Source organism: Myodes glareolus, chromosome 3 (assembly GCF_982192425.1).
Source record: "Myodes glareolus chromosome 3, mMyoGla1.1, whole genome shotgun sequence".
Classification (NCBI taxonomy): Eukaryota; Metazoa; Chordata; class Mammalia; order Rodentia; family Cricetidae; genus Myodes; species Myodes glareolus.
This window is the reverse complement of record NC_142028.1, coordinates 82,582,215-82,607,219: the sequence shown is the minus strand read 5'-3', so window position 1 is coordinate 82,607,219 and position 25,005 is coordinate 82,582,215. Positions and strand designations below refer to the sequence as shown.

Here is a 25,005-nt window from a genome sequence, read left to right as displayed (position 1 = left end):
CTTTGTCACCGCTCTCCAGCTGATTCTCTCATCTTGAGTCTCTAAAGTACATCTTCAAGTGCCTACACTTTGGTGCTCAGACTTCTTTCTTTCTACTCTTATTCCCAAATTCCCACAGCCATAAACACTGTCTGTGCCAATGAGTCCCCAGATTTATTTTTCTAACCAGAAATTTTTCTCTGAATTCCATATCCAAACTACACATTCAACATCTTCACTGAATTCTCCTTTCTTCCAAACTAGTTCTTCTTGGAATCATCCTCTTCAGTTGGCAACTCAGTTCTTTTTACCTCAATCAAAACTCTCAGTGTCAACCTGAACCTGTCTTTCCATCATCTACAACTCAACCTTCAAAATAAATAAAACATATTAGCAAGTCAGTGGTGGCGAACACCTTTAATCCCAACACTAAGAGGCAGAGACAGGCCGATCTCTGTGAGTTTGAGGCCAGCCTGATCTGCAGAACTAGGACCACCAGGGCTATTATACAGAGAAACCCTGTTTTGAAAAATAAAATAAAATAAAACATGAACTAGAACTTAGCAACATAAAAGTAACTAAGTTATACAAGAACTTGAAAACACTGTTCTGAGCTAAAATAAAGTAAGGCAAAAGAAAATACACATGATCACATTTCTGTGAAGCTCCCCAATGGTATGCTCACCTCTACTGACAGAAAGCAGATCAATGGTTGCCTGGCCCAGGGCTGCTGAGGGGGCTCTGAAAGGGAAGAAATCTTTTGGAGTGATGAAAATGTTCCATATTGTGGAGGCAGCTATCTGCAAATAAGCTGACCAAAGCCTACTGAATTATATGAGACATATTTTTATTTATTAATTATTATTATTGTTATTATTATTATTATTTTGGTTTTTCAAGACAAGGTTTCTCTGTAGCTTTTTGGAGCCTTTCCTGGAATTCACTAGACCAGGCTGGACTCAAACTCACAGAGATCCCCCTGCCTCTACCTCCCGAGTACTGGAATTATAAGCGTTTGCCATCACTGCCCGACCTGAGACATATATTTTAAAGTGTTTTTATCTGAAGGTCTTTTTAAAAGTTGTCATTTGTTGTTGTTATTGTGTGTTTCAGCGTACATATGCATATGAATGCACACATGATGGAGGGAGTTCAGGCATGCCACAGCACGTGTGAGGAGACCAGAGAACAGTTTTATGGAGTTGGTTCTCTCCTCCCACCTTTAACTGGGCCCCAGGGATCAAAGTCATCAAGTTTTTGCAGCAAGAGCTGCACTGAGCCACCATCTCATCAGCCCCTCATGCATAAATTTATTACATGTTAATTATACTCCACTAATGTTGATTAAGCACACATATAATTTGACCACTTTTTGCTACCTCCCTACCCCCACTGGTACAGTACAGAAACCATCGCTTTCTCTCTTCTTGTCTACAACAGCCTCCTAAATGGCTTCCTGGGTCTGTGCTCCTCTGCACCTTATTCTCAACACAGTGACTGGAGCAACCCTGTAAATTATGAATCTCATCATGTCACTCTCTGATCAAAATGTCCTAACAGTCTTTCATGCCAATAAGATTCTTTTTTATTTCTTTTTTGGCAACAGGGTCTCGCTCTGTAACCCAGGCAGGCCTGAAACTCACTCTGTAGACCCAGACTAGCTTGACACAGGAAAAGGACAACACTCAAGCATGTTATGATAATGTATCAACCTGAATTTGCTTTCAATTCTCATCAGCAATTTAAGATCAAGAATACCATAAAATTTAAGCTCTATCAGACACTGAGAGGTTTTCTATCAAATTTGTAGATCTTCTTCCAAACAAGTATAACTAAGTGTGAAGCAATTTTCCTAGTCACCTAAACCAATAAACAGTCTTCTTTTCACAAGCTCACGCTGCTTAACACCCAATAAATGCTACAGTAGAAAACAAACAATCTGGCGAGCTGGAAACTCAGGGTTCATTTTTAAAATTCTTATTTATCTTTATCATTTAAACAAAGTCTTGTTTTATCAGCAAGCCACATAAATACAAAAATGCTAAGAAGATCAGTTTAACATAAATAATTTAAGGGTAAGGCAGAGACGCCTTTGCTCAGAGATCCAAGGCTCTTTCCACCAGGCAAACAAAGGTGCTCTGGCCCGGAGGGGCCTCCCAGGAGCTGCAGAAGCCTGTGCTGCAGCCCCTGCAGTCAGCAGCTCCTACTAGAACTGCAGTGAAGTACTCAACTCCGTTAGAGTAAAGAGCCGCAGTTACCTGCTCTGGCTTATAAACAGCATTGCATACGTAACCTAAAAACCAGGGCTGCCTGATGATGAAAAGGTTTTATGAAGTTAAACAGAGTGGAAATTTGCAGGGGCGCACCATGATTTGAGCAGTCCTAAACAAATCATATGCTAAAGCACAGTTAATATTTTAGGGATAAGCATGACGACATATTAGAAATGTCTCTGTGGCGCACACTGGCCTGTCTTTACTATGCATAGGCAGCATTTTCCACTTCTATGTGCCAATTTCTTAAACAAGACAATGAAAGAAACAACTACAGCATACTGTCCTAGTGTGGGACAGCAGTGGCCTCAACACCTTTGCCTAGCACTTTACGGTCACCAGCAGCCCTCATAACCAAACATTTCTAAGCTGTAACTGTACTTAGTATTCATTTGCCTTGATGTACCTGGTGACGGGAACAGTGATAATCACTTACAGGTTCAGACAAAGTACTAACATCTCCAAACAGTTTAATTTCTAAGTTTCCTGGATTGCTTTAAACCTTAAACAGTGATTGTTCTGGATAGGCAAAACAATAAAAAACAAAAAACAAAACAAAACAAAACAAAACAAAAAACACCAGCACCAAATTAACAGGCACTCCTAACAGACAACAGGGTCATTAGGACCAGATCACTAAGATCAGCTTAGATTTGCTGGTCGAGAGCTTCCAAAGCCAGATGAAATGTGAATGATCATACAGTACCTTACCCTTTCTACCGGTGAGCCATAGCATGCAATGCCGAAACATAGCAGTGGCAGATGGCATTGGAGTTATTAACTACAGAAAGGATAATAGCAGAGGAATGATGGCTGGCAGACAAGACACAGAAATGCAGAGGGAAATATGCAAACGTGGAGTTCTTGAAGCAGAGTAAAACCTTTCAGGCAAAGGCTGCCTCTAGCTTCAATTGAATTTACATTTTGAGCTTCACAAGGACAAACACCGCAGCCTTCACATTCAGTCTTTAGACTCTTCATGCAGAAGCAGAAGCACACTCCTCGAGAAAGAAGATCAGCAACCTTCTGTAAGCACAAGCCAGCAGCAGCAGCAGCCCATTACTCTTGCTTCTCACTGATTTTTATCCTTTAAATTTTTAATCTCCAATTGCGGCCAGATCCACAGTCGCTTCAAATTAATGTGCATCCACTGCAGATACAAATCCCTGCCTAACCTGCAGTACCACTTCATCCAGAAGGTTCCTGTGCACTCGTTCATGCAGGATCAGTTGTAAAAGCATTCAAGGCATTCAGCAAAAAACCCACGAGAGAAGAGAAGAAGCAGGCGGGACCATGAAGAGAAAGAATCTCCCCTTTCAGCTCACCCTGGAAGTGGAAGGTTTTCTGATCAACAGTTATTGTGAAGGTGCTGTCGTCCTCATCGTCTATACCAATCACAGCTCCCTGTGAAACAAAGAGCAAAATCCCAATAAGGCAAACAATGACATCAGCAATATTCACTACTGCTACAGCCCTGGAATACCCAAAGCAACGAGGACACTGGAAGCAGGCTAGACGAGCAGAGAAATCCGAGAACCTTGTTTTGCTTAAGGAGGAAGAAGTAACGGAGAAGAGCTGGCGGGATACCTTAGTAGTACCCTGCATGGAGACTTTCCATGCCTTGCATAAGGGACATGGATGCAGTGGGAGGAGACAAGCACAGACGCTGAATCTGGAATCTGTTTAACAGCGAGCCACTGCGCCCTTCTGAGCTTTAAATTGCTCTCTAAAATGGGAGTCAGAAACCTACACCGCCCCAGGTTGTTGTGCCCTGCAAAGACGGCAGGTGCTCTTCACCAGGCTGCTGCTGTATTGCGCTTGTTAGTGCCGAAACACCAGCTGACATTTGCTCCAAAACACTGCCCAGTGGCCAGATGCTCCCACAACCACTTGTGCTTTGGTGGGCGCTGCAGCTTTCACACTGAGTTACTGTGCGCTCCTGTGTCTGCCTCCTCCCACTAAACTGCTGTGAGCTTTTGGGAACCCAGGACAATTTTACTTATTCTGACAAAGGGCACTCAAGTGTATGCTTTCTAACGGAAAACATGACTTTCAGAAGGCAGTGAGAAGGCAGGGAGCTACACTGGTTGACTGTTTCCGGAACCTTTAACATCTTTTATATACAACTATATGCACCCTATTCAGACTACTGGAATTAAAGGGGGAGGGGGAGTTATACAAAATCAAAATCTACTGGGCAATGGTCTCAAGGACTCAATATCTTGTATATCCCAGAGGGGCCAGAGAACACATCACACCACATTACTCTCACACAGTCCATTCTTAGATACCTTGAAATGAAGGCTCAAAAAATTGAGGGGGAAAAAACCAATAACAACCTCATCACATGAAAAAAAAAGTAAGGTGACTATTATCTCAAAAATATTAGTAGAGTCAAATACTTATTCATTTCTTCCCAGATACTATATAGCTAAACCTCACCTTCATCTAAGTTCTACACACTTACTTAGCTTACTTATTTCAGAGTAGGTAAGAAATTTTGTCCCCGTTCTCAAATATGGAAATGTCTGCAGACTTAGTCCAGATTCAGCAGAAGCTCACAGCAGGACCAAGACTGGATGCCATTGGCATGGCACCTCTTAGTCCAGCACGATGAACGCGGTCACCACCATCATGCACTAGAGCAGTTCATTCTGGTTAACTTCACTTTGTGGTTAAGTAGGTTAACCTCGTGAATTTCTAATAAATCAAACATTCCCTGGGTCCAAATGCAAACACAGCAGCACTGAATAACCCAGTAGAGGAATGTGTGCTAGATGGAGCACATGGAACAATGGTCCTTGCTTTTAAGACCCTTCTGCTCCAGAAGAGCAGATAAAACTCAGAGAAGCGTTCAGCATACTCCCAATAGTGAGCTCTACCTGGACAAACCTTGGAAACAGTATCAAAGACACTTGTCACTAAGGAAATAGGCACAATGGACAAACACACAGAGATGGAAAGTACTTCAGTAGGTCCCTGAGGGTACGGCGAATAGGGACTGAATGTTAGTAAGCAAGAGCGGAGGAAGGGTTGTTTTGGAGACGAGGTGTTGCTATCTTGTCCAGAAGGCCTCAACTCCTGGGCTCAAGAAATTCTTGTCTCAGTTTTCCACTGGAATTACAGGTACACACCACTATACCTGGCTGGCATTGAATTTCGTCATGGAGTGATGAAAACATTCTAAAATTGACCATACCATTGTGGTAGTTAAAAAATCCTAAGAATATACCCAAAACATTAACCATATACTTTAAATCAATATACTATACAGGATGTGAATTTTCCTTCTTTAATATCAGGTCTCATATAGCCCAAGCTGGCATCTAACTCTATGTAGTCAAGGATGACACTGAACTCCCGATCTTCCTGTCCATCCTCTTGAGCACTGGGTTAATGGAATGTATCATCATTCCCAGCTGATTTAGTGTTGGGGAGCCAGTCCACAGCTCGACAAGCACTCTACCAATTAAGCTACATCCCCAGGCTCAGTATGTAAATTATAACTCAACCAAGCTGCAATACCTACTTCCAAATGCCTATTTGTTCTTTCTTTTGGGTTTCTCAACCTAAGTTTGTCCATCATCTAATCACTCAAGACAGGCCTCAGGAGGGCTCACAAAGGCCTTCATCCTGTAATGATCTATGCTCATTTGGAACTTTTACCTTTGCTTTTGTTCTCCTTCAGTGCTGGGGACTGAAACTAGGGCTTCGCACCTGCTAGGCAAGGCACTCTACACTGAGTATCCTAAGTTCACCATTTCCACAGCTGCTGATATAATGGAAGTTTTCACCAATTTCTTGCTCACTGATGCAGTCTGTCTTCAGTCTGAACACCATCAGGCCAGTCTTTGCTATTGCCAGAGAAGCAGTTTCTAAAGTGTAAACTTTAGGAGACACGCTTTTTAAAATATTCCTTGGCTTCCCATAACTAATCAAGTCAACATTACTTCTTACTGCTCTTCGAGACTGTTCAAATGTGGCTCAGCTACCCTGAGTGTCACCACTCTGCCACCTCCGGCCGCTGCAGAGGAAACCCTGGATATGCTCAGACTCAACATTTCTTCCATGCACCAAAAAACCAGTAAGCAGTCTTTCTCGAATCATTTGTCCAGGTCAGCTCCCATCATTTTCTAAACAAAACCCACCCAAATCCCTCTAGCGCCCTCCTGCTCTGTGAACACTGCCCAGCTCTTAACCTTTCCTCCATCCCTGCATCCATGCCTCCGTCCTCTCGCTGCAGCGCTGCATCCCAGGGCCATTGTAGTACTCTTTAGACAGAACTCAGCAGCGCACACAGCTGCTGTCACCTGTTCCCCTTAGTGACCTTTGTCCCTAAGCTGAACTTCAGAGAGCTCTCCCCAAAAGACCCTTTGCTAATCTAAAATGAGGAAAGGCACTCCTTTGGGTCCACTGCACTTCCTTGAAGGCTTCAGAACCTGTAATAAAACTGAAGTCTCCTGCTGCAATCAGGATGAGCCACGACCTGAGTTGTCCTTCAGTACAGAAGGTGCTGCACCTGACACTGGCCTCTCCATATGATCTGTTCAAAAACAATCTTAACTTCCCTGGAGAATACCCTAGATCTACACTGTTCAATGCTGTAGCCAACAGTCCTGTGTGACCATTTAAATTTAAGCTCATTTAAAATTCAGCAAAATTTAGAGATGTCTGGAGTCAAGTTCAGCTCTTTGGGAAAGCAAAGCTTGGCACCAATAAGGCCCTGGGTTTGGTCTCCAGCACAAGAAAAAAAAACACTGGAATTTCAAAGCTCAGTAGGTCCAGAAAGCTAGTGGGTATGGAGGGCACAAACAGACCATTTTAGTCACTATGGAAATCACAAGCACTACAGACCACAGAGAGGAGGACACTGCGGTCTGGCCACTGAGAAGAAAATCACAGCGAAAAGCTATTGACAATTGGACATCTGTACTTTACACACACTGTTTTGAAAAACATTTTGAAATGTAACATACACAAAGGCTGTGTACAAGGTCAACTCCCCTGTGTAACTTTTCCTAATCTCTTACACACCCCTCTCCCCCAAAGGCAAGCGCTAGTGTTGAGAATTTATTTGGAGGTTGTAGCAGGGAAGTGAAGTTACTCTTTTGCACCCTGACCAAAGGACAGTCCTCCTCTAACAGACAAGATCATGGAGGGCTTGCGTTTGAGAGGGATGCAGAGTGCTGTGAGGGAAGAGGGGAGCAGACTGGCCGATTGAGTGGAGCTTCTCTGGGGTGACAGATGTTGTAGCCAGACAATGTGGATGACAGATGTTGCAATCAAATCACACTTACATGCAATGAGGTAAACACTGTTCTTGAATATTATGAAATCCTATCTGTTTTGAGTTTTATACAAATGGACTCTATCTTTTAATCTGCTCTCACACAAAATGTTTGAAATTCACTTATGTTGCAGGTAGTACAGCTGTTGAGGGTTTTTGCTTTTATGGTTGTGCTTCTACATGGCTCTTCACAACTTATCAGTTTTCACCGTGAACAGACATTTATACAGCTCCAGTTTTACACTAGGACAATGCTGTTATGGACACTGTTGCTCTTTTCTTACGCATTGATAGGGGAGTTCAGCCAATCACTTTCTGTTTATTGGGCGTGTCGCCCTTAGGCTAAAGCTTGCCTATAAACCTGCAAGCGTGCTCCCGCTAGCTCTCTTGCCTGGCTCCTGTGTCCGGACGGATCGTTTGGATTCTGGTGTAAGCTGGTGTAAGTCTTACTTCTGTTTATTAAAGCTGTATATTTTGTATTAAGATAGTCTGGGGACTTTTCATTACCAATCGCCCTGCGGCTTCAACGCATAGCATCTGGAGGTGGATTTACTAGGTCAGGGGTATACACATGTTGGTCTGCAGATGGCCAAGGGTTTCAAGAGTAGTTGTGCTGATTAAGACTCCCACTTCATAGCACTTTTTTGTTGTTGTTGTTTTGAGACAGGGTTTCTCTGTAGCTTTAGAGCCTGTCCTGGATGGAACTCGCTCTGTAGACCAGGCTGGCCTCCAACTCAAAAGATCCACCTGCCTCTGCCTTCCGAGGCATACACAGCCACCACCATCAGGCTTATAATCACATTTTAAATCACTCAGGGGTGACCACTGACATCTGACAGTGGTTTTAATTTCCTTTTCCTTGGTAACTGATGAAATATCTTTCCATATCTATTGTTATTTGAATATCCTTTGTGTGGTGGTTCAGCGTTATCAGTGAGCAAGAAGCAGACTATGTTCTATTTACAGTTTTCTTTCTATTGTCTATAGAATCTGCTGCCTGCCTTTTGCATCTTCTTTCTTCTAAGGAACAGTTCTTAACTAATTCTTTCCCTACAATGTACTGAATTTATATTTCATAGTTACACTTTCTGTGGATCCTCAAGAAGTCTCTCATTCCTAAGGTCAAGGAAATATTTCCCTATACTTCTAGAAGCCTTTGTATTTCAATATTAGGGAAAGTAAGTCCTCTCACTTTCCTTGGCCTTTTTACGTTCTGAACCAACAACGCCACCAGAGTCGTAGGTCAGAACGTGAAACCTGTCTCCTGAGGTCTTTTTAAGTGGCTGAGAAAGCAAGTGGCAGAATCAAGAGTGGTATTCTTGACCCTTTAAAACTGTTAGAGTCCACTGAACAGGTTTTGTGCATTAGAGAGTGCACACAGCAGCACACTGACTGGGAAGGCCACTGATCAACAGTTTGACAGTTTCAAGTCAACAATACATATGGTTTTCTGGGTAAAGGGTTCCAACCATCTTTTGTTAATCATTACCCCTCCACCCTCTCCATTCCTCATCACCTTTTCTCTCTTCCTCACCCTCCCAGCTGCATCTACATATATGCAAGTCTCTTCTCTGACAACAGTAAGGATGCTCTGGGTCTTCACCCACTCCAGCAATTAAACCGTTCCTCTAAATCCCTTCCAGTCACTCAAGCCTCCTGCCTGTGATTCACTCCATCTCTCCACTCTTTGAAGATACCTAGCCACACTGGCTCTTCTTCACCTTATATAAGCTAACTTTATGGCCTGGTTTGCATGGAACAATCCTGGATTATTCCTGTTGCCCTGGCAAAATAATCAACTTCCCCTTTCATTGTCAAGACTGTTCAAGTTCCAGAGATAGTCACACTCCACTACATCTTAGTCCCAAGACTCTAACCGCCCTCTCTAGACTTAGCACTTACCAACTTCTGCACTTGAATTGCTCAAGGCTTACCAGCTGCTGCAAGTTCTTTCTCATGGCCACGTATTTCCAATTATTCCCCCTGTCTGCCACATCTTTCCTCCCCACTACCTGGATTTGCTCTGCTTTTTGTGGTTATCTGGAACAAAACTGGTAACTCTTGGTAACTCACATATGGAATGGTGTTCTATCATCAAGAAAATTGTTGTGCTAACCTTCCCCCCATGCCAACATTTTGTGATGTTTATAAGGCTCATTCCATGGCCTACTGTGACTTTTCTCTGAGGTTTTCGAATGATCAGCTTTTCATGCTCCATCAGTACTTGATGCATACTGCTTTAGGTTGCAGACAGAAACTATAGCTTCAGCATCTTCTCCAAGTGTGTGATGGTTTGAAAGGAATGGCCCCCCAATGACTTGTGTGTTTGAATGCTTTGCCCATAGGGAGTGGTACTATTAGAAGGTGTGGTCTTATTGGAATAGGTGTGGTCTTGTTAGAGGAAACATGCCACCATGGGCTTTGTGGTCTTATATGCTCAAGCTATGCCTACTGTGGCACACAGTCTCCTGCTGCCTGAGGACCAAAATGTAGAACTATCAGCTCCTTCTCCAGCACTGTCAGCCTGTACACTGTTATGTTCAACCATGATGATAATGGACTAAACCTCTGAAAATTGAAAGCCAGCCACAATTAAATGTTTTCCTTTAAAATACTTGCTGTTGTCATTGTGTCTCTTCATAGCAATAGAAACCCTAGATACCACTGTGATAGGCCAGGCAATGTTTTTGTTTAGAGGAATATGAACTTTGGAACGGTATATTAAAAAAGCAGTTGACTGCTTTAAGTGAGTCTTCATGAGCCATCCTAGTAGGAGCATGGAAGACAGTGGTGCTTGGGTTATATGAACTGTGGGGGCCTAGTTCAAGAGGTTTCAAAGAAGAATTTTAGTATGTTGTCTAGAGATCGTTCTTGTGATATTTTGGCAAAGAATATGGCTGCTTTTTACCCTTGTCTGAAAAGTTTACCTGAGGCTAAATTGAAGAGTTTTTGGATTAATTCCATTGTCAGAGGAAGTCTCAAAACAGATTAGTATTGACTTCGTTATGTGGTTATTAGTGGTCACTCTTATACAGATCTGTAATGAAAAGAAGGAAGCTGTGCAAGGAAAAATACAAAATGTACAATTTGAGGAGAAAGAAGGCATTAGGAAGTGGAATAGTTAAATCCTATGTTCAAGGAGATAAACAGATTAAGAAATGGAATAAAAGAAGTGGTGACTTCAGAGCAAGACTCCACCCAGCTGAGCTTCCAATTTGTAAAAAGAAATTAACCTAACCTAAACTAACCCAGCTTAGGTCCAGGCATGAGGGTACATGCCTTTAATCCCAGCACTGAGGAGATAGAAACAATGAATCTCTAAGTTCAAGGCCAACCTGGTCTATAGACCAATTTCCAGGACAGTCAAGTTTAGGCAGTAAAGAAAAGCATCAAAAACACAGAGTTGGAGAAGATGTAATTGAAGAAGGGGTCCTGGTCAAACCCCAACAAGCAGCAGAACTTAGCAGCTAGACAAGTGGTTCTGGCTTTAGAGTCAAGGAGAAAAGAAGGGTTATGGAAGTCCCTCTGTGACTTCAGCAGGAAAGCTGCTGAAGCCAGGTGTGTATTGAAGCTAACAAAGATCAAAGGAGATAGAGACTTGAAGAATGCTTTGACATCAGACATGGAGATGCAGAGTTCTAAGTTTGCCCAGCTGGTTTTTGGTCTTGCTTTGGTCCAGTATTTCCTCATTATGTTCCCTTTCCTACGTTTTAGGATAGTAATATATCCTGTTCCATTATATGTTGGAAGTATGTTATCTGCTTTTTCATTTTGATTTTACAGGGGATCACAGTTAAGAGATTACATGAATCTCAGAAGAGACTTTGAACTTTGGACTTCTGAAGAGGGTGGAGACTGTTATAGTATTATAGTGTTATAGTTATGGTGACTTTTGAAGTTGGACTGGATGCATTTCTGCATTATGTGACAATTACAAGCCTAGGGGAGGGGGTTGGGTGTGGAATGTGGTTTGAGTAGGAATGTCTCCTGTAGACTCATTGAATGCTTGGCCCATAAAGAGTGGCACCATTACGAGGTGTGGCCTTGTTGGAGTAGGTGTGGCCTTCTTGGAAGAAGTATGTTACTAAGGAGGTAGGCTCTGAGGTCTCCTATGCTCAAGCTATGCCTACTGTGGCACATGGCTGCTTCTGCTGGCTGCCTATGGATCAAGATGCAGAACTCTTAGCTCCTTCTCCAGCACTATGGCTGCCTGAACACTGCCATGTCCCACCACGGTGACAATGGACTGACCCTCTGAAAATTATAAGACAGTCCCAGTTAACCATCTCCTTTGTAAGAGTGCTGTGGTCATGGTGTCTTTTCATAGTAATAGAAACCCTAAGACAAAGAGGATGAATTTCTTATTTTCCTTCTCATTTTTCTATACACACAGAAATACTTTAAGCATGAATAATGGTTCAAATACCTATGATGGAAACAGTTTTGCTTTCATGATTTGCAAACAAAATAAGATTCTGGCCATTCTGCAGTTTTTTTGCATAAAAGATAAAAGTGGGTTGGTGAACTGATTCCAAAGGTAATAAAAGAATGACTACTTCAGAGTGTGAATGGCTCACACACCCGCTAATAGAGCATGGCTGATGCAAGCGACTCCCTCATGCAGTAAACACACACTGTCCCTCGCTGCAGAAATGCCAGTGGAACTTTACATTCATATGGAGCTTTACACATGCTCGCTGAGATTCAGGGTGAACAACTGGTACCTCATCTTTAGAGAACAGAAGACAGGCTCAGAGAAGTGTTTGTTCAAAGACAACAGCTAAAATGCAGAAGTCAGTCTAGCAAGTCCTGATACAAAGCAACATTTACTATTACTTCAGCAAACTTACTGAACACCTATTCCAGGCCAGAAGCACTAACAGCCAGGACAGGAAACAAATAAGGTGCTTCAACAAATGAGCCTGTGGGGGACACTTCATGGCCAACCAACAATATGTTTGCTTTGCTCTCAGAATAAAAGCTGCTTTTACAAATAAAAGTAAGTAAGTAAATAAATAAATAATGTGTCTGCACCCTGAAGGAATATGAAAGAGGAAAGAAAGAAGTCAATATATAAAGAGGAGCAGAAACGCTTGCGTTCAACCTGCCCACAGAGGTGCTGAAAGGAGGGCCTGCTGCAGCGTCATTCATCCATTCAGTGACTCAACAAGCAACTTTGGGGGGTAGGGGGGCGCTGCTGGTTTTTGAAGACAGGGTCTCTCTGCCCTGGCTGTCCTGGAACTCACCCTGCAGACCAGGCTGGCCTCTAACTCACTGAAAACCACCTGCCTCTGCCTCCCAGTGCTGGGATTAAAGACGTCCGCCACCACTGCCCTGCACAACTTTTTTTTTTACACTCATCATTTGTTTACTGAAGCTGAACACATACACACACACACACACACACACACACACACACACACACACCCCTACCTTTCACACTGAGAATCCATACATGCTTTCCATGCTGAGAACATACCTCTTTTACATTCCTGTTTCCTTTTATATGAGTTGAATGTACATTTCATTTTTAAGTATACTTTTTTGTTTTCTTACTGATTTCATGCATTCTTTGGGTTTTGTTTTTTTGGTTGCTCCTAATTTGTAGTTCTTCATATTTTTTTGGATATTAATCCTTTATCAAACATATGCCTTATATTTTCCCTCTTGTCCATAGGTTGCCTTTTTCTCTTTGGTTGTGGTAATAATTTAAAAGTATTCAGGTCTCCCTATAGTTTTTCAACAATGGCTTATAAAAGAATGCATTTGTCTTATAAAACATATTTCTAGGAGAGTTCTATCTAATATTGCAAACATGGTTATTTAATTCTTCTCCTAATTGATTATGGTAATTATTGAGGAATATTACTAGTTTTTGCATATTAATCTCATATCCAATTTGCTGTTGTTGTTTTTCGTACTGAATCTTACTGTGTGTCTCTGGCTGATCTGGAACTCCCTTAGACCAGGCTAGCCTCAAATTCAGACATCCATTTGCCTCTGTCTCCTGAGTGCTGGTTTAAAGGTGTGTGCCACCACATCCAGTCCCATATACTTTTAAGATTTTTTTTTTATTTACAAGTATGTGTATATCTCTCTCTGTGCATATACGCTGCACATGTAAAGGTGCCCACAGATGCCAGATATGGCTACCTGAATTGAATGCTAGGAACTGAACCCAGGTCTCTGAAAGAACAGGATGCACTCTTAACCACTGATCCATCTCTCCAGCCCTTTCACATCCAAAATTTTTGCTCAAGGCTACTTACACAAATAAATTTTCTGTAATTTCTTCACATTCATTTATTTATTGGCAGAGGGCTGTACTTATGTGTCATGGCACACATGTGGAGGTTGGAGGACAAGTTGTGGGACTTGGTCCTCTCCTTCCACCATGTGGGTTCACACAATAGAACTCAGGTCATCCGGTGTGGCAGCAAGCATCTTTACCCACTGAACCATCCCACCAGTGCTTCTGTAGGTTCTCGAGAGCTTCATGCACATACTCCTATCTACAAATATGAGTAACTTATTCTCCCACTCTGATCTTTTCTTCGTTGTTCTTTATTCTCATGGTGCCACATGTGCCATGCCCAATAGTATGGTTTCTCTCTTGCTTGTTCTTTGCTTGGCATTCTGGGACCTGCAGGGTGTAACAGTGAAGCAGCACCAAACAAGGACCCTATCTTGCTGCTGACTTTATGAAGACTGTGAGGCTAGGAGATAGCATGGTAGTTCAAGTGCTCACTGAGAAAGCTTCTGTCAAGACCCCTGAAGCTTTGGTTTGGGTCCCCTGAACCCACAAGAATGCTGTTCTGTCGATAAACCCAGTATTTGAAGGCAGAGACAGGGGACCTCAAACAAACTGGCTAACATGACAAACTCAGAGTTCACTTGAGCAACCCTGCCTTAATAAATAAAGTGGAGAACAATCGAGGAAGACTATCAACCTCAGGCTTCTACACACAGATGTACATGCACCCACACATACATGAACATACATGTGAACATGCATGCATATCACATACATATACAAAAATGAAAGAAAGAACTCATAAACTGCCTAATTATTAAGTACATAACAGCCTTCTGGCAAGCATTCTTTACGAGGTTTAGGAAGGTTCATTTTGGCCGGGTCTGATAGCACACAGCTTTATCCCAGTACTCAGGAGGTAGAGGCAGGCAAAGCTCTGAGTTCTAGGCTAGCCTGGACAACCAAGGTTATATAGTGATACCATATGTATGTTTATTTTGATCTGGGTGTGGTGGCAAATGCCCATCATCCCAGCACTTGGGAGGTAGAGGCACAAGGGTTAGGAATTTCAGAACATTTTCAATGTCAAATTCATAGGGAACAGACAGAGCTGGCAAAAGGCTACTGTATTAACAAGTGAGCCTTAAATCAACTGAGTAATTTTTCATCATGAAATGACAAGATAATGATAACATTTCTTGTGGGACACAGGCTTTCAGACTAGAGGAGGACATTTTTAAATTTATACATTAATCTAAATTACCTCCCCACATCTGCTCTAGGATGTCACTTATCGTTAGATGCAGCCCAATACCAGAGATCTGGGAAAATATCACAGGGCTAAAATAAAGCATTAGTATCCATCAGTGCTGAAGGTATTAATAACCTAATGTGGCATGCTACTGATCTCTCAGGATGAGCTAAGAGAAAAGAGAACAGATGATGGCTTCCACAGGGAATCAATCCACTTATACCCTACTCATGACAGATATATGTCATACAAGTTGAGTATCCTGAGTTTGAAAAGAAAATCTGAAATCCAAAGCACTACAAAATCCAAAAATCAGGCAACACAATCAGAAAATTCTACACCTGATTTCACGTACCAAGGCACAAAAATACTGTATAAAATTACCTGCAGGTTATGTGTATAAGTTATATAATTGAATTACACATTTAGACTTGAGTCCCAGTCCCCAAATAGATCATTATGTGCATGCAAATATCCCACAGCTCAAAAGAGGAATGTTTTATGGCTGCAAACATTCCATATAGGGATATTCAGCTGGCCCTCTTCACTCTACTGGGTCACTTCAAGTCATATACAGATCAACAGTCTTCAAAGTACTTTCACTTAACATTAAAACTTGATTTGACTTATAATTCATCTCATTCTGGTGGTCCCTATACTTCTTCAGAACACCAGAATCCAAGGTTCACCTGCATCAACTTTGCTGTTTATAGCCAGGCCTAGCAACACAGGCCAATGTTCTCACTGACTCAGGAGGCTGAGGCAGAGAAGCATGAATTCAAGGCCAGCTTGGGCATAAGTAAACTCTGGTTTCTAAAAGTTCAGAGGGAGTACCACTCAGTGGTGGATTGCTTCTCTGGGATCTCTAAGGCAGTAGGTTCAGTCAATACTACTTTTCAAATATATTAACAAATTTAAGGCTGACAATTTTGTGAGGGAATAGTATCCTTGTTTTGTTGGTTTTTTAAAACAATTCATTTATTTTTATTTTATGTACACTGATGTTTTGTCTGCATGTATTTCTGTTAAGGGTGTCAGAACCCCTGCAACTAGAATTAGAGACAATTTTTAGCTGCCATGTATGTGCTGGGAAGAGCAGCCAGTACTCTTAACCACTTGAGCCATCTCTCCAGCCAGGTTTTTTTATTTTAAGAACTCAAAAATAAATGGAAAAAGTTGGCTCAATTCATAAAGCTTTAAAAAGCAGAATTCATTTTTAACCTCCATTCCACAGATGCCATACTCTTGTCTCTACATCACATGTCTCGTTAATGCTATTACTCCCCATTTTGCACCTATTTCCTAAAAATGTTTATTTATTTATTTAGTTAGTTAGTTAGTTAGTTAGTTATTGCTTTCAGATAAAACATGGGAGTGAAGTAGATTAGACCTAAGCACCAACCATTTTCACGTCCTAGGGTCAAGGGAGCCATCTAGTGGTACAAACATGGTAACAAAAGTCAAAATTTTGCTGATAGGCATGGTGGTTCAGACCTGTAACCACAACACTTGGGAGACTGTGGGAGAACTGCATGTGCTTGAGGACAGCCTAGGCTACATAGTGAATTCCAGGTCTGCCAGGCCTATCTACAAAGCGAGTCTCTGTCTCAGAGAGAGAGAGAGACAGAGACAGACAGAGACTGATTCTCACTTCCCTATTTTCTTCACTGATTTTCTGCTGCTTTGCAACAATGTAGCATGTCTGCATTACTACTTCTAGCCTGGAGAAACTGAGGAGGGGGGAGTTGTTCAGCTGTAAAACGGTTGTTTAGAACGCAACAGGGCCCTGAGTTCAATTTCCCAGCACTGTCCAAGTCAGGCATAGTGGGCCCCACACCTGGGAGGTAGACATAGGAGGATCTTTTTTTAAAAAAAATATTTATTATGTATACAATATTCTGTCTGTGTGTATGTCTGAAGGCCAGAAGAGGGCACCAGACCTCATTACAGATGGTTGTGAGCCACACTGAGCCATCTCTCCAGCCCCGACACAGGAGGATCTTATAGGTCTTATAGGGAACTCAAGGCCAGCCTGAGCTACAAAAGAGAACCTGTCTAAAAATAATAATAATATATGAAATCCTAAAATACTAAGGATTAAAGGGAGTTTGGGAATGGGAACAGACCAAAGTTCAGTCTCAGATTCACTACCAATGTGTGGCCTTGATAAACTGCTAAAGTCAATTTCATCTCAGAAGAGACTGGAGATGTGGCTCGGGAGTTCTTTCAGGGCATTACCAGGCACTGAGCTGAACCATCGCTCCAGAAAACAAGATTGCCAAGCCTGATCTTGCAGGGCGTCTGAACTAGATGTGCTAGTGTCTCAGACAGTAAGACGTGGGCTCCCTGAGATCCTGCATACATCACGGAGTCTTTCTACAGTGATCTTGTCTGCATAACATGATCAATCAGACAATCCGCTCAAAACTAAAGATTCTAGAATCTTATTCTAAAATAAGATATGTAGAAGGGGGCTCCTGGAAACCTATATTGTAAACAAACAGCCAGATGTTTCTCACACAGGAAGCCAAAGGACAGTATCTTTTTTCCCCCTTCTTTTTGGGGCAGGATCTCATTTAGCCCAGTGTGGCCTTGTGCTGGCTAGATTTATGTCAACTTGACACAAACTATAGCCCTCTGAGAGGAGGAAACCTCAATTAAGAAAATGCTTCCACAAGATTAGGCTGCAGGCTGGCCTGCAGAGCATTTTCTTAATGAGTGATCAATGGGGGAGGGCCCAGTCCATTGTGGATGGTACCATCCCTGGGCTGGTGGTCTTGGGTCCTATAAAGAAAGCAGGGTGAAGTCAGGCGGTGGTAGTGAGTGTCTTTAATCCCAGCACTTGGGAGGCAGAAGCAGGCTGATCTCTGTGAGTTCAAGGCCAGCCTGGTCTACAAGACCTAGTTCCAGGACATGCACCAAAGCTACAGAGAAACCCTGTCTCAAAAAAACAAAGGAAGGAAGGAAGGAAGGAAGGAAGGAAGGAAGGAAGGAAGGAAGGAAGGAAGGAAGGAAGGAAGGAAGGAAGGAAGGAAGGAAAGCAAGCCATGTTGAGCAAGTCAGTAAGCAGCACCCCTCTATTGTGGGATATTTTCATTGTACTCTGACACTCCTCAAGACTGCCAATAAAGTTAAACCTTGAATTAACCATAGAGTTTTTGGCTGACACAAATTAGGACAGAGAGACACAAGAAGGAATAGGTTGTGATTTAGAAAGATTTACAGGCCTTTTCAATCTCAGTGTGGAGAAGCAGGGTCAGCTGATCGTTCCTCTGTAGCTCTTTGGATCTATCAGGTTTTTACCCCAATATCTGATTCCTGAAGTAATTGCTACAACTGGTGCTTCACCCCTCCACAGCCTCTGCATCAGCTCCTGCCTCCACGTGCCTGCCCTATTTGGGTTTCTGTCCTAGCTTCCTTCAGCGATGGACTACAGTGCGGAAGTGAAGGTCAAATAAATCTTTTCCTCCCCAACTTGTTTTTTGGTAGTGGTGTGTCATTGCAGCAATAGAAAGTAAGTCAGGCCTTAAACTCACTGCATAACAGAAGATGACCTTGAACTTCTGCTCCTCCAGCCTCTGCCCTCTCAGGGCTGGGTTAGAGGTATGCACTACCCATGCCTGGTTTTATGCAGTGCTGAGGATCGAACCCAGGACCTTGTGCATGCTAGGAAGCACTACCAACTGAACTGCATACCAGCACTATCATAAATACATTTTATTACCCTCCTCCACTGATGTGCCAAATACCTAATGCTCAGACTCCCACTAGAAAGAAATTATAATTTCCAATTAAAGAAAATTCAAACTCAAGCTTATAGCTTCTCTCTTTCAGTCAACCAAACAAAGGGTAAATTAAAAGCAGGTTTCTGTAGGTTCTCTGTCCTGCTATGCAGCAGGCATGATTCTAAGAATGACATTTGTTCTTAGAATAATCTCCTCTCCTGGGACTATGGATGCAAATCGGATATAATGAGAACACTGCAGTGTTTATGTTAAATGAAACAGAAAAAAAGATTTTCTGACCCAACCAAATTGCATGAGTCTTTTAAAACAGTGTTTTCTGCAGGGGTAGTAGAATGGGAAGTCAGAGGGATTCACACCATGGGCTGATGTGAACTGTTGACTCATGTAGAGACGAGACATGGCAGGTTAGCACAGCCCCCAAAAGAAGAGGCAAGGGCCACAGGTGATAGCAACAAAGAGTCCTCAGAAGTTTAATTACAAACAATTCAATCTGACCAACGGCCTAAAAAGGATTCTTTCTTAGAGCCTCCAGATAAGGACCCATCCCAGTCAACTTCTTGACTTCAGTCTTGTAAGCCTTAGCAGAAAATCTAAGTGAGCTGTTTGCCTGTAGAACTGTGGAGCTAGGAGGTAAGAGCTAATTAGTAGTAAGCCTGAGCTGTTGGCCAAGCATAATTCATATTCAGTCTCCAAGTTGGTTTTTTGGGACCGGGGAGAGGGGACAAGAAACATCAGTTTACTTACATACATACATACATACATACATACATATATAATTTTATTCAGTTTTCTGTGTATAGGAAATGTTTAGCTTTGGGGCTATTGTGACTAATACTGTCTAATACTGTTATAAACAAATGGTGCATAAATATTTACTTAGGTCCTTGTTTCCATTGCTTTTTTAAATATATAAATAAATGATTGTGACCTGAGGCAAAGTCATTATCTTAAAAACTGGGCAAGTGAAAGGAAATTACAAAGCAGTTATTCTGCCTATTTGAACTGTACTGTTAGGTAAACAGATAAGAGAGAGAAAGTTCTCATAAAATTAAGCCTCACAAAATTAGCATAAATATAAACCATCTCCATTTTGCCAACTCCGAGTGAGTTAATGAGTATAAGTACTCACCAAGCAATATCATCAACAAGAAACAAGAACTGGACACGTGTCTCCTGCTAGAAGAACACACCACCTACAGTCTTGTCAATGGGATCAAATGTGAGTCTGATTCAATCTCTGGATGCAGCTACCAATCAGAGCAGAAACAAAGGAGAGAGGAAGGTGCCAAGCTGCACCAGGGTAGTATCAGTAAAACAGACACAATGCAAATCCCACAGGATGGTCCAGCAGGTAAACTGTGAACAAAAGGCACTGAGTTTTAAAATAATCAAACTGAAACTACAAAACTGCTGGGTTCTAGCACACTGTGATATCAAGCAGCACCCAAGAGGCAGAGACAGAAGGATCACCTGAGCTCAGGAACTGGAGACCAACCTGGGAAACACAGCAAAACATATAAAATTTTCAATTTAAAAGCTATAAAATTTCAGGATGTCACACTATAAAATTAGAAAGCAATGCAGAGGGTGATTAGTTAGAGGTGACTATAGCCATAACCTGACTGGACATGTACCGAGCTTTCAGGCAGCTGGCGAAGTTATCTCTTAACCTGAGTGCTGGGCACAAGGGTTAAGAATTCATCTATATTTAAAAACCAAAACCAAGAACTAAGCCAGCATATTAACTGTACCAACAAGACAGAGGCCTGACCCCAAATACAATCAGCTGACCTGCTGTTTCAACACAGCCCTGCCAAGGCCTCACCAGGCAAATCTCAAGCCAAGAAAGCAGTTAAAACCAGAGCAAGTGGAAACTGGGATCGATACCAAGTACTCAGAAAAGCAATCTGACCACAACAAGAGGAACCACAGGAAAATTTAAAAATACAGAAGTAGAAGGAAGGTATGATTGGTCATGTTGCAACCCTTGCAACTTGGAGAAGCTGCAGCAAAAGGATCATCACGAATTCAGGACCAGCCTGCAATGGTGAGATTCTGTTTCAAAACAAGAAGGAAGACCAAGGGGGAGAGGGAGGCAGGGAACAGCGTAAGTTGCTTTTTAAAAAATCTTAATATTGTCATATATTCAAGCTAGTCTACTTTGCATTCTGCAAACAGCCATACTTACTCTCATCTCAATTGAAGACTTTTCCCATTATGCCTAAGCTTAGACTTGTTTTCCAATTCTTGGTAGAACTGTTAATAAAGGTAACAATGTTTACCAAATATATTCACATTTCCAAAAGTAAGGGTGTACCCTACGTTCAGTTCAAAGAACCACAAACAAAAACTGATAAGGGTGGGGAGGAAGGGAGATGACAGAAAGTAAACAAACGAATGGAGAAAGCCGTCAGAAGCGGAGGGACCTCATCGGAGAAAAGAGTGAATCTGGGAGCTGTGGCCCCGACCATGCACTGCTCTGGAGCTCTCCCTAACTCAACAGCTGTGGAAACTGAAGTAGCAGCTAAAAGCAGCACATGAAACCAGGACCGTGCTGTTCAGTACGGCAGACACAGCCACTGAGAACACCCCCTTGAGGTAGCGATCAGCGCAAAAGACAAGCCAGACTTTGAAGACCCAGAATGAGAAATGTCATGCCAAATGTCTTTCTTACTGTGGAGACAGGGTCTCACTATGTAATTTTAGTTAACATGGAGCACACTATGGAGACCATGCTGGCCTCAAACTCAGAGATCTGCCTGACTGAGCCTCCCAAGTGCTATGAAAAATCTTATTAATAAATTTGTATTAGCCAGGCAGTGGTGGCCTTTAATCCCAGCACTTGGAAGGCAGAAGCAGGCAGATTTCTGCAAGCTCGAGACCAACCTGATCTACAGAGTGAATTCCAAAGCTACACAGAGACGCTGTCTTGAAAAACCAAAAAAAAAAAAAACCAAAAAAAAAAAAAAAGTTTGTATTAGCCAGGTGGTGGTGCACGCCTTTAATCCCCAGCACTAGAGGGGCAGAGACAGGCGATGCCTGTGAGTTAGAGGCCAGTCTGGTCCACAAAGCGAGTTCCAGGATAGCCAGGACTGTTACATGGAGAAATTCTGTCACAAACAAACAAAAATGTTTGTATTGACTACATGCTAAAATAAAATTTTGGATATATTAGCTCATTAATTTCATTTGCTTAATTTTACATTTTAAATGTGGGCTACCATCAATTTTTTTAATTTATTTTTTCTGTCTTTCACATAATTTCTCCCAATCCTACCCATCTTTCTCCCTCCCCCAAACAAAACAAAACAAAATTAAGAGGGGAAAAAAAAGAAAAAGGCGGAAATCTCATCATTAAAGCTTTAGCGTAACACAGTAAATCACACAGTAAACACTTTTTCCATATATTTTTATATATGGGTGTTTATCACAAAGAATCACTGGTCTGGTTCAAGGCGCCTGGTCTCTGCTGCACCATCTACGCCGGGCCCTCACCAGGGCTCTTCTGGACATCCTGCTGCTGTCCTGTGCCATGGAGCCCCTACAGCTCTGGGTTCACAGGACTCTCTCTCTCTCTCTCTCTCTCTCTCTCTCACACACACACACACACACACACACACACACACACGCACATACACACACCACACTCCAGCAGGTCACAGATAGGGTGGATGTTAGTGGACTCCCATCAATTTTTAAATTATATACGTGGTTCAAAGTATTTTTCTACTGCCCAGCACTGAGTCTTTTCCACTACTGCTGTTGACACCAACAGTATAATTCCAGCCTTGTCCCTTGTCTGTAAAACGAGGTTTTAAAGGAAAGTCAGGAAGTGTTTGAAGCCATGGATTAAACCAATTAAAACAATTGAATCTGGTTCTGGTCCTGAGACTTCTAGAGATTTTCTTCCCTGTGACTTGGTTGTCTAGCCCAATGGCTAAGAAAGACAAATTAAGTTAAATCCAGGCTCCATCACACCATCAAAATATATCCTTTCTGTTGAAATTAGTCTTCATAAAATGAAGGAATACTCACCCTGAGTCTAACGCATCCTCTTCGAGAGCCTCTCATCATTTTGTCCTTGGACTAAAAAAAACAAAAACAAAAACAAAAACAAAATACTCAGTAAATAAAAGGTTAGAGACAACTGTTTTTAGAGTCAGCTGGGAGCTAAAAACCAACGAAAATTTACAGAACTGACCATTCCTTCTGCCCATCACCTGCCCCAAAAGAAATTTTTTGCAGGGGAATGACCAGCTAAATGAACATGGTTTTGTAGTTTATACAAACCAACCTGAGCACAGAACTGTATGCACTTCCTCGCTATGATGTTTACCCCTCCTTGCGCCCCTTCACTGTAGACCAGCGTTTCTCACCTAGGGGTTAAGAATCTCCCCAATGATGCTGGCAAAAGGCAAAGGATCACACTTTAAAAAAGGTGCTCAGTTTATCCACGTGGTCCTGAGGAGTCATTGCTCATCTAGGGCTCCTTTCCTGTTTGGTTGCCGCTCTCATCAAAGTGCTTTAGCTGTCAGCTCTGGACTCTCATCTCTTAGCACCAGCCTCCTGCACGTTTTCTGTACATGGATACCCTGTGGGCATGCCTCAGAGGTGAGAAGTCTGTCTTTCCTTATCTTATGCTTAGTACAGTACTGGTACACATCAGGTGCTCAAAAAACATCTCCATGAGACACTGCTGTTCCTCCTGTCCCCTCACTAGACTGGGAGGAACACGAAAACAAGGGGTCACAGCAAGCACAGAGCTGACATCCAGGAAATGTTCCTGAACGTAAACTGGTCACACAAAATAAAGTAAAATGTAGGAGAGGGAGTTTAATAAATACATAATATTTGTGGAATAACTGGTATCTTCCATATCCCACCTATATTAAACAAGCCGATTCCACATATAATTGCCACCCTTGGAGACACAGATATTTAACCCCCAAATCTTTAAGTCATGGGAACTCATGTTCAGAAGTGATTGTGGATGTACTGAAGACAGCTTGTTTTTATTCTATTTACAAGTAAATACAAGAACAAAGACATACATTTTAGGGGGAGAATATCCTCACTACCAAGCACAATCAAAGAATTCTTTACTGATAATGCGCAGCTAATAAAAACAGTGCTAACAAAAGTATCCCTTCGGCATTTAATAACCCTCTTATGCACCTATATTTATCTTCTCTCCAAAATAATAAAGGAAGAATACAAAAACATTAATTAGGTTACAAACAACCAATGAGAATAGAATGAAAAGTAAACTAAAAAAAAAAAAAAAGTAAAAGCTCCATACTCATCCTGGGGCTGCTCACATTGTAAAGCAGTTTTTAAAATCACAAGACACACAGCCAGACAGGCCAGTGATGTTGCTAACGTTTGGTTTAGGAATTATAAAGCCCTGAAAGAAACAACTGGAAGCAACTGCTCCAGAGAATCAGAATATGGAGCATTCCACCAAACAACTGACAGACCCCTAGAAAACATGGTGGGGAGGGGGCAGAAAGTCTAACGCATAAATAGTCATAACACAGAGCAAAGCAAGTGCAAAGTGTCACAAACTCCAGAGAGGAACTCTGAAGGGACCAGAGAGTTTCAGGCCTGGGCAGCAGGAGTGAATGCATGCTGGGTCCTGGTGAAGGCACTAGCAGCAATTTGATCTAATCCACCCCTTCTGTGGCTCCTTTCTCAGTAAGATGTCTCCTTTGCTGTAACCCCCCCCGCCCCCCTCCACGTTTGTCAGTTCAGTTCTTTCTTCCAGAAAACAGTATCTGAAACCACTCCCAAGAGGTGCCCACTGAATCCTACTATCAAGACCAGCAGAACTGCTTTGAAGTCTGAGCCAGGCTGATCTATACAGCAAGCTCCAAGCCAGCTTAAACTACATATTGAGACTATTTCAAAATACATATAAATATGTAAAACAAAACAATATTCAGTGGCCCTAACCTGCTGAGATCTGATCCAAGAGCCCCAGCATTCCTGTGGCCGAGGTTGACTTTCCAGCTCCCAGAACCAGTCAGTCACCTTCATGCCTATGGATTTTCACAGGCTGTTCTCTTTGCCTGCAGTGTTTGCACACATTATAGGTTCCTTAACAAGCTAATTCCTGCTCACCCTCAGAGAATTCTAGCTGAAGCCCAGGACTGCATTATAACCATTCCAGCCATGAGTTATTTTTAAAAACACAATCTTTCCCTTTATAATACTGT

The 25,005-nt window shown here is 42.2% G+C and overlaps 1 protein-coding gene across 9 annotated transcripts in view; it reads right to left on the bottom strand.

Moving 5' to 3' along the window:
* Osbpl9 (oxysterol binding protein like 9) overlaps positions 1-25,005 on the bottom strand; it is a 142,873-nt gene that overhangs the window by 85,274 nt on the left and 32,594 nt on the right. For 7 of the 9 annotated variants that reach the window (XM_048453356.3, XM_048453357.3, XM_087904749.1 and 4 more), the window contains exons 2-3: positions 22,826-22,876; positions 3,578-3,656 (exon numbers count right to left, since the gene is read on the bottom strand). In XM_048453356.3, coding sequence (XP_048309313.2) covers positions 3,578-3,656; positions 22,826-22,876 — 130 coding nt within the window. The remainder of the gene's footprint in view (positions 1-3,577; positions 3,657-22,825; positions 22,877-25,005) is intronic. The other 2 variants (XM_087904750.1, XM_085686399.2) reach the window with 1 other exon arrangement.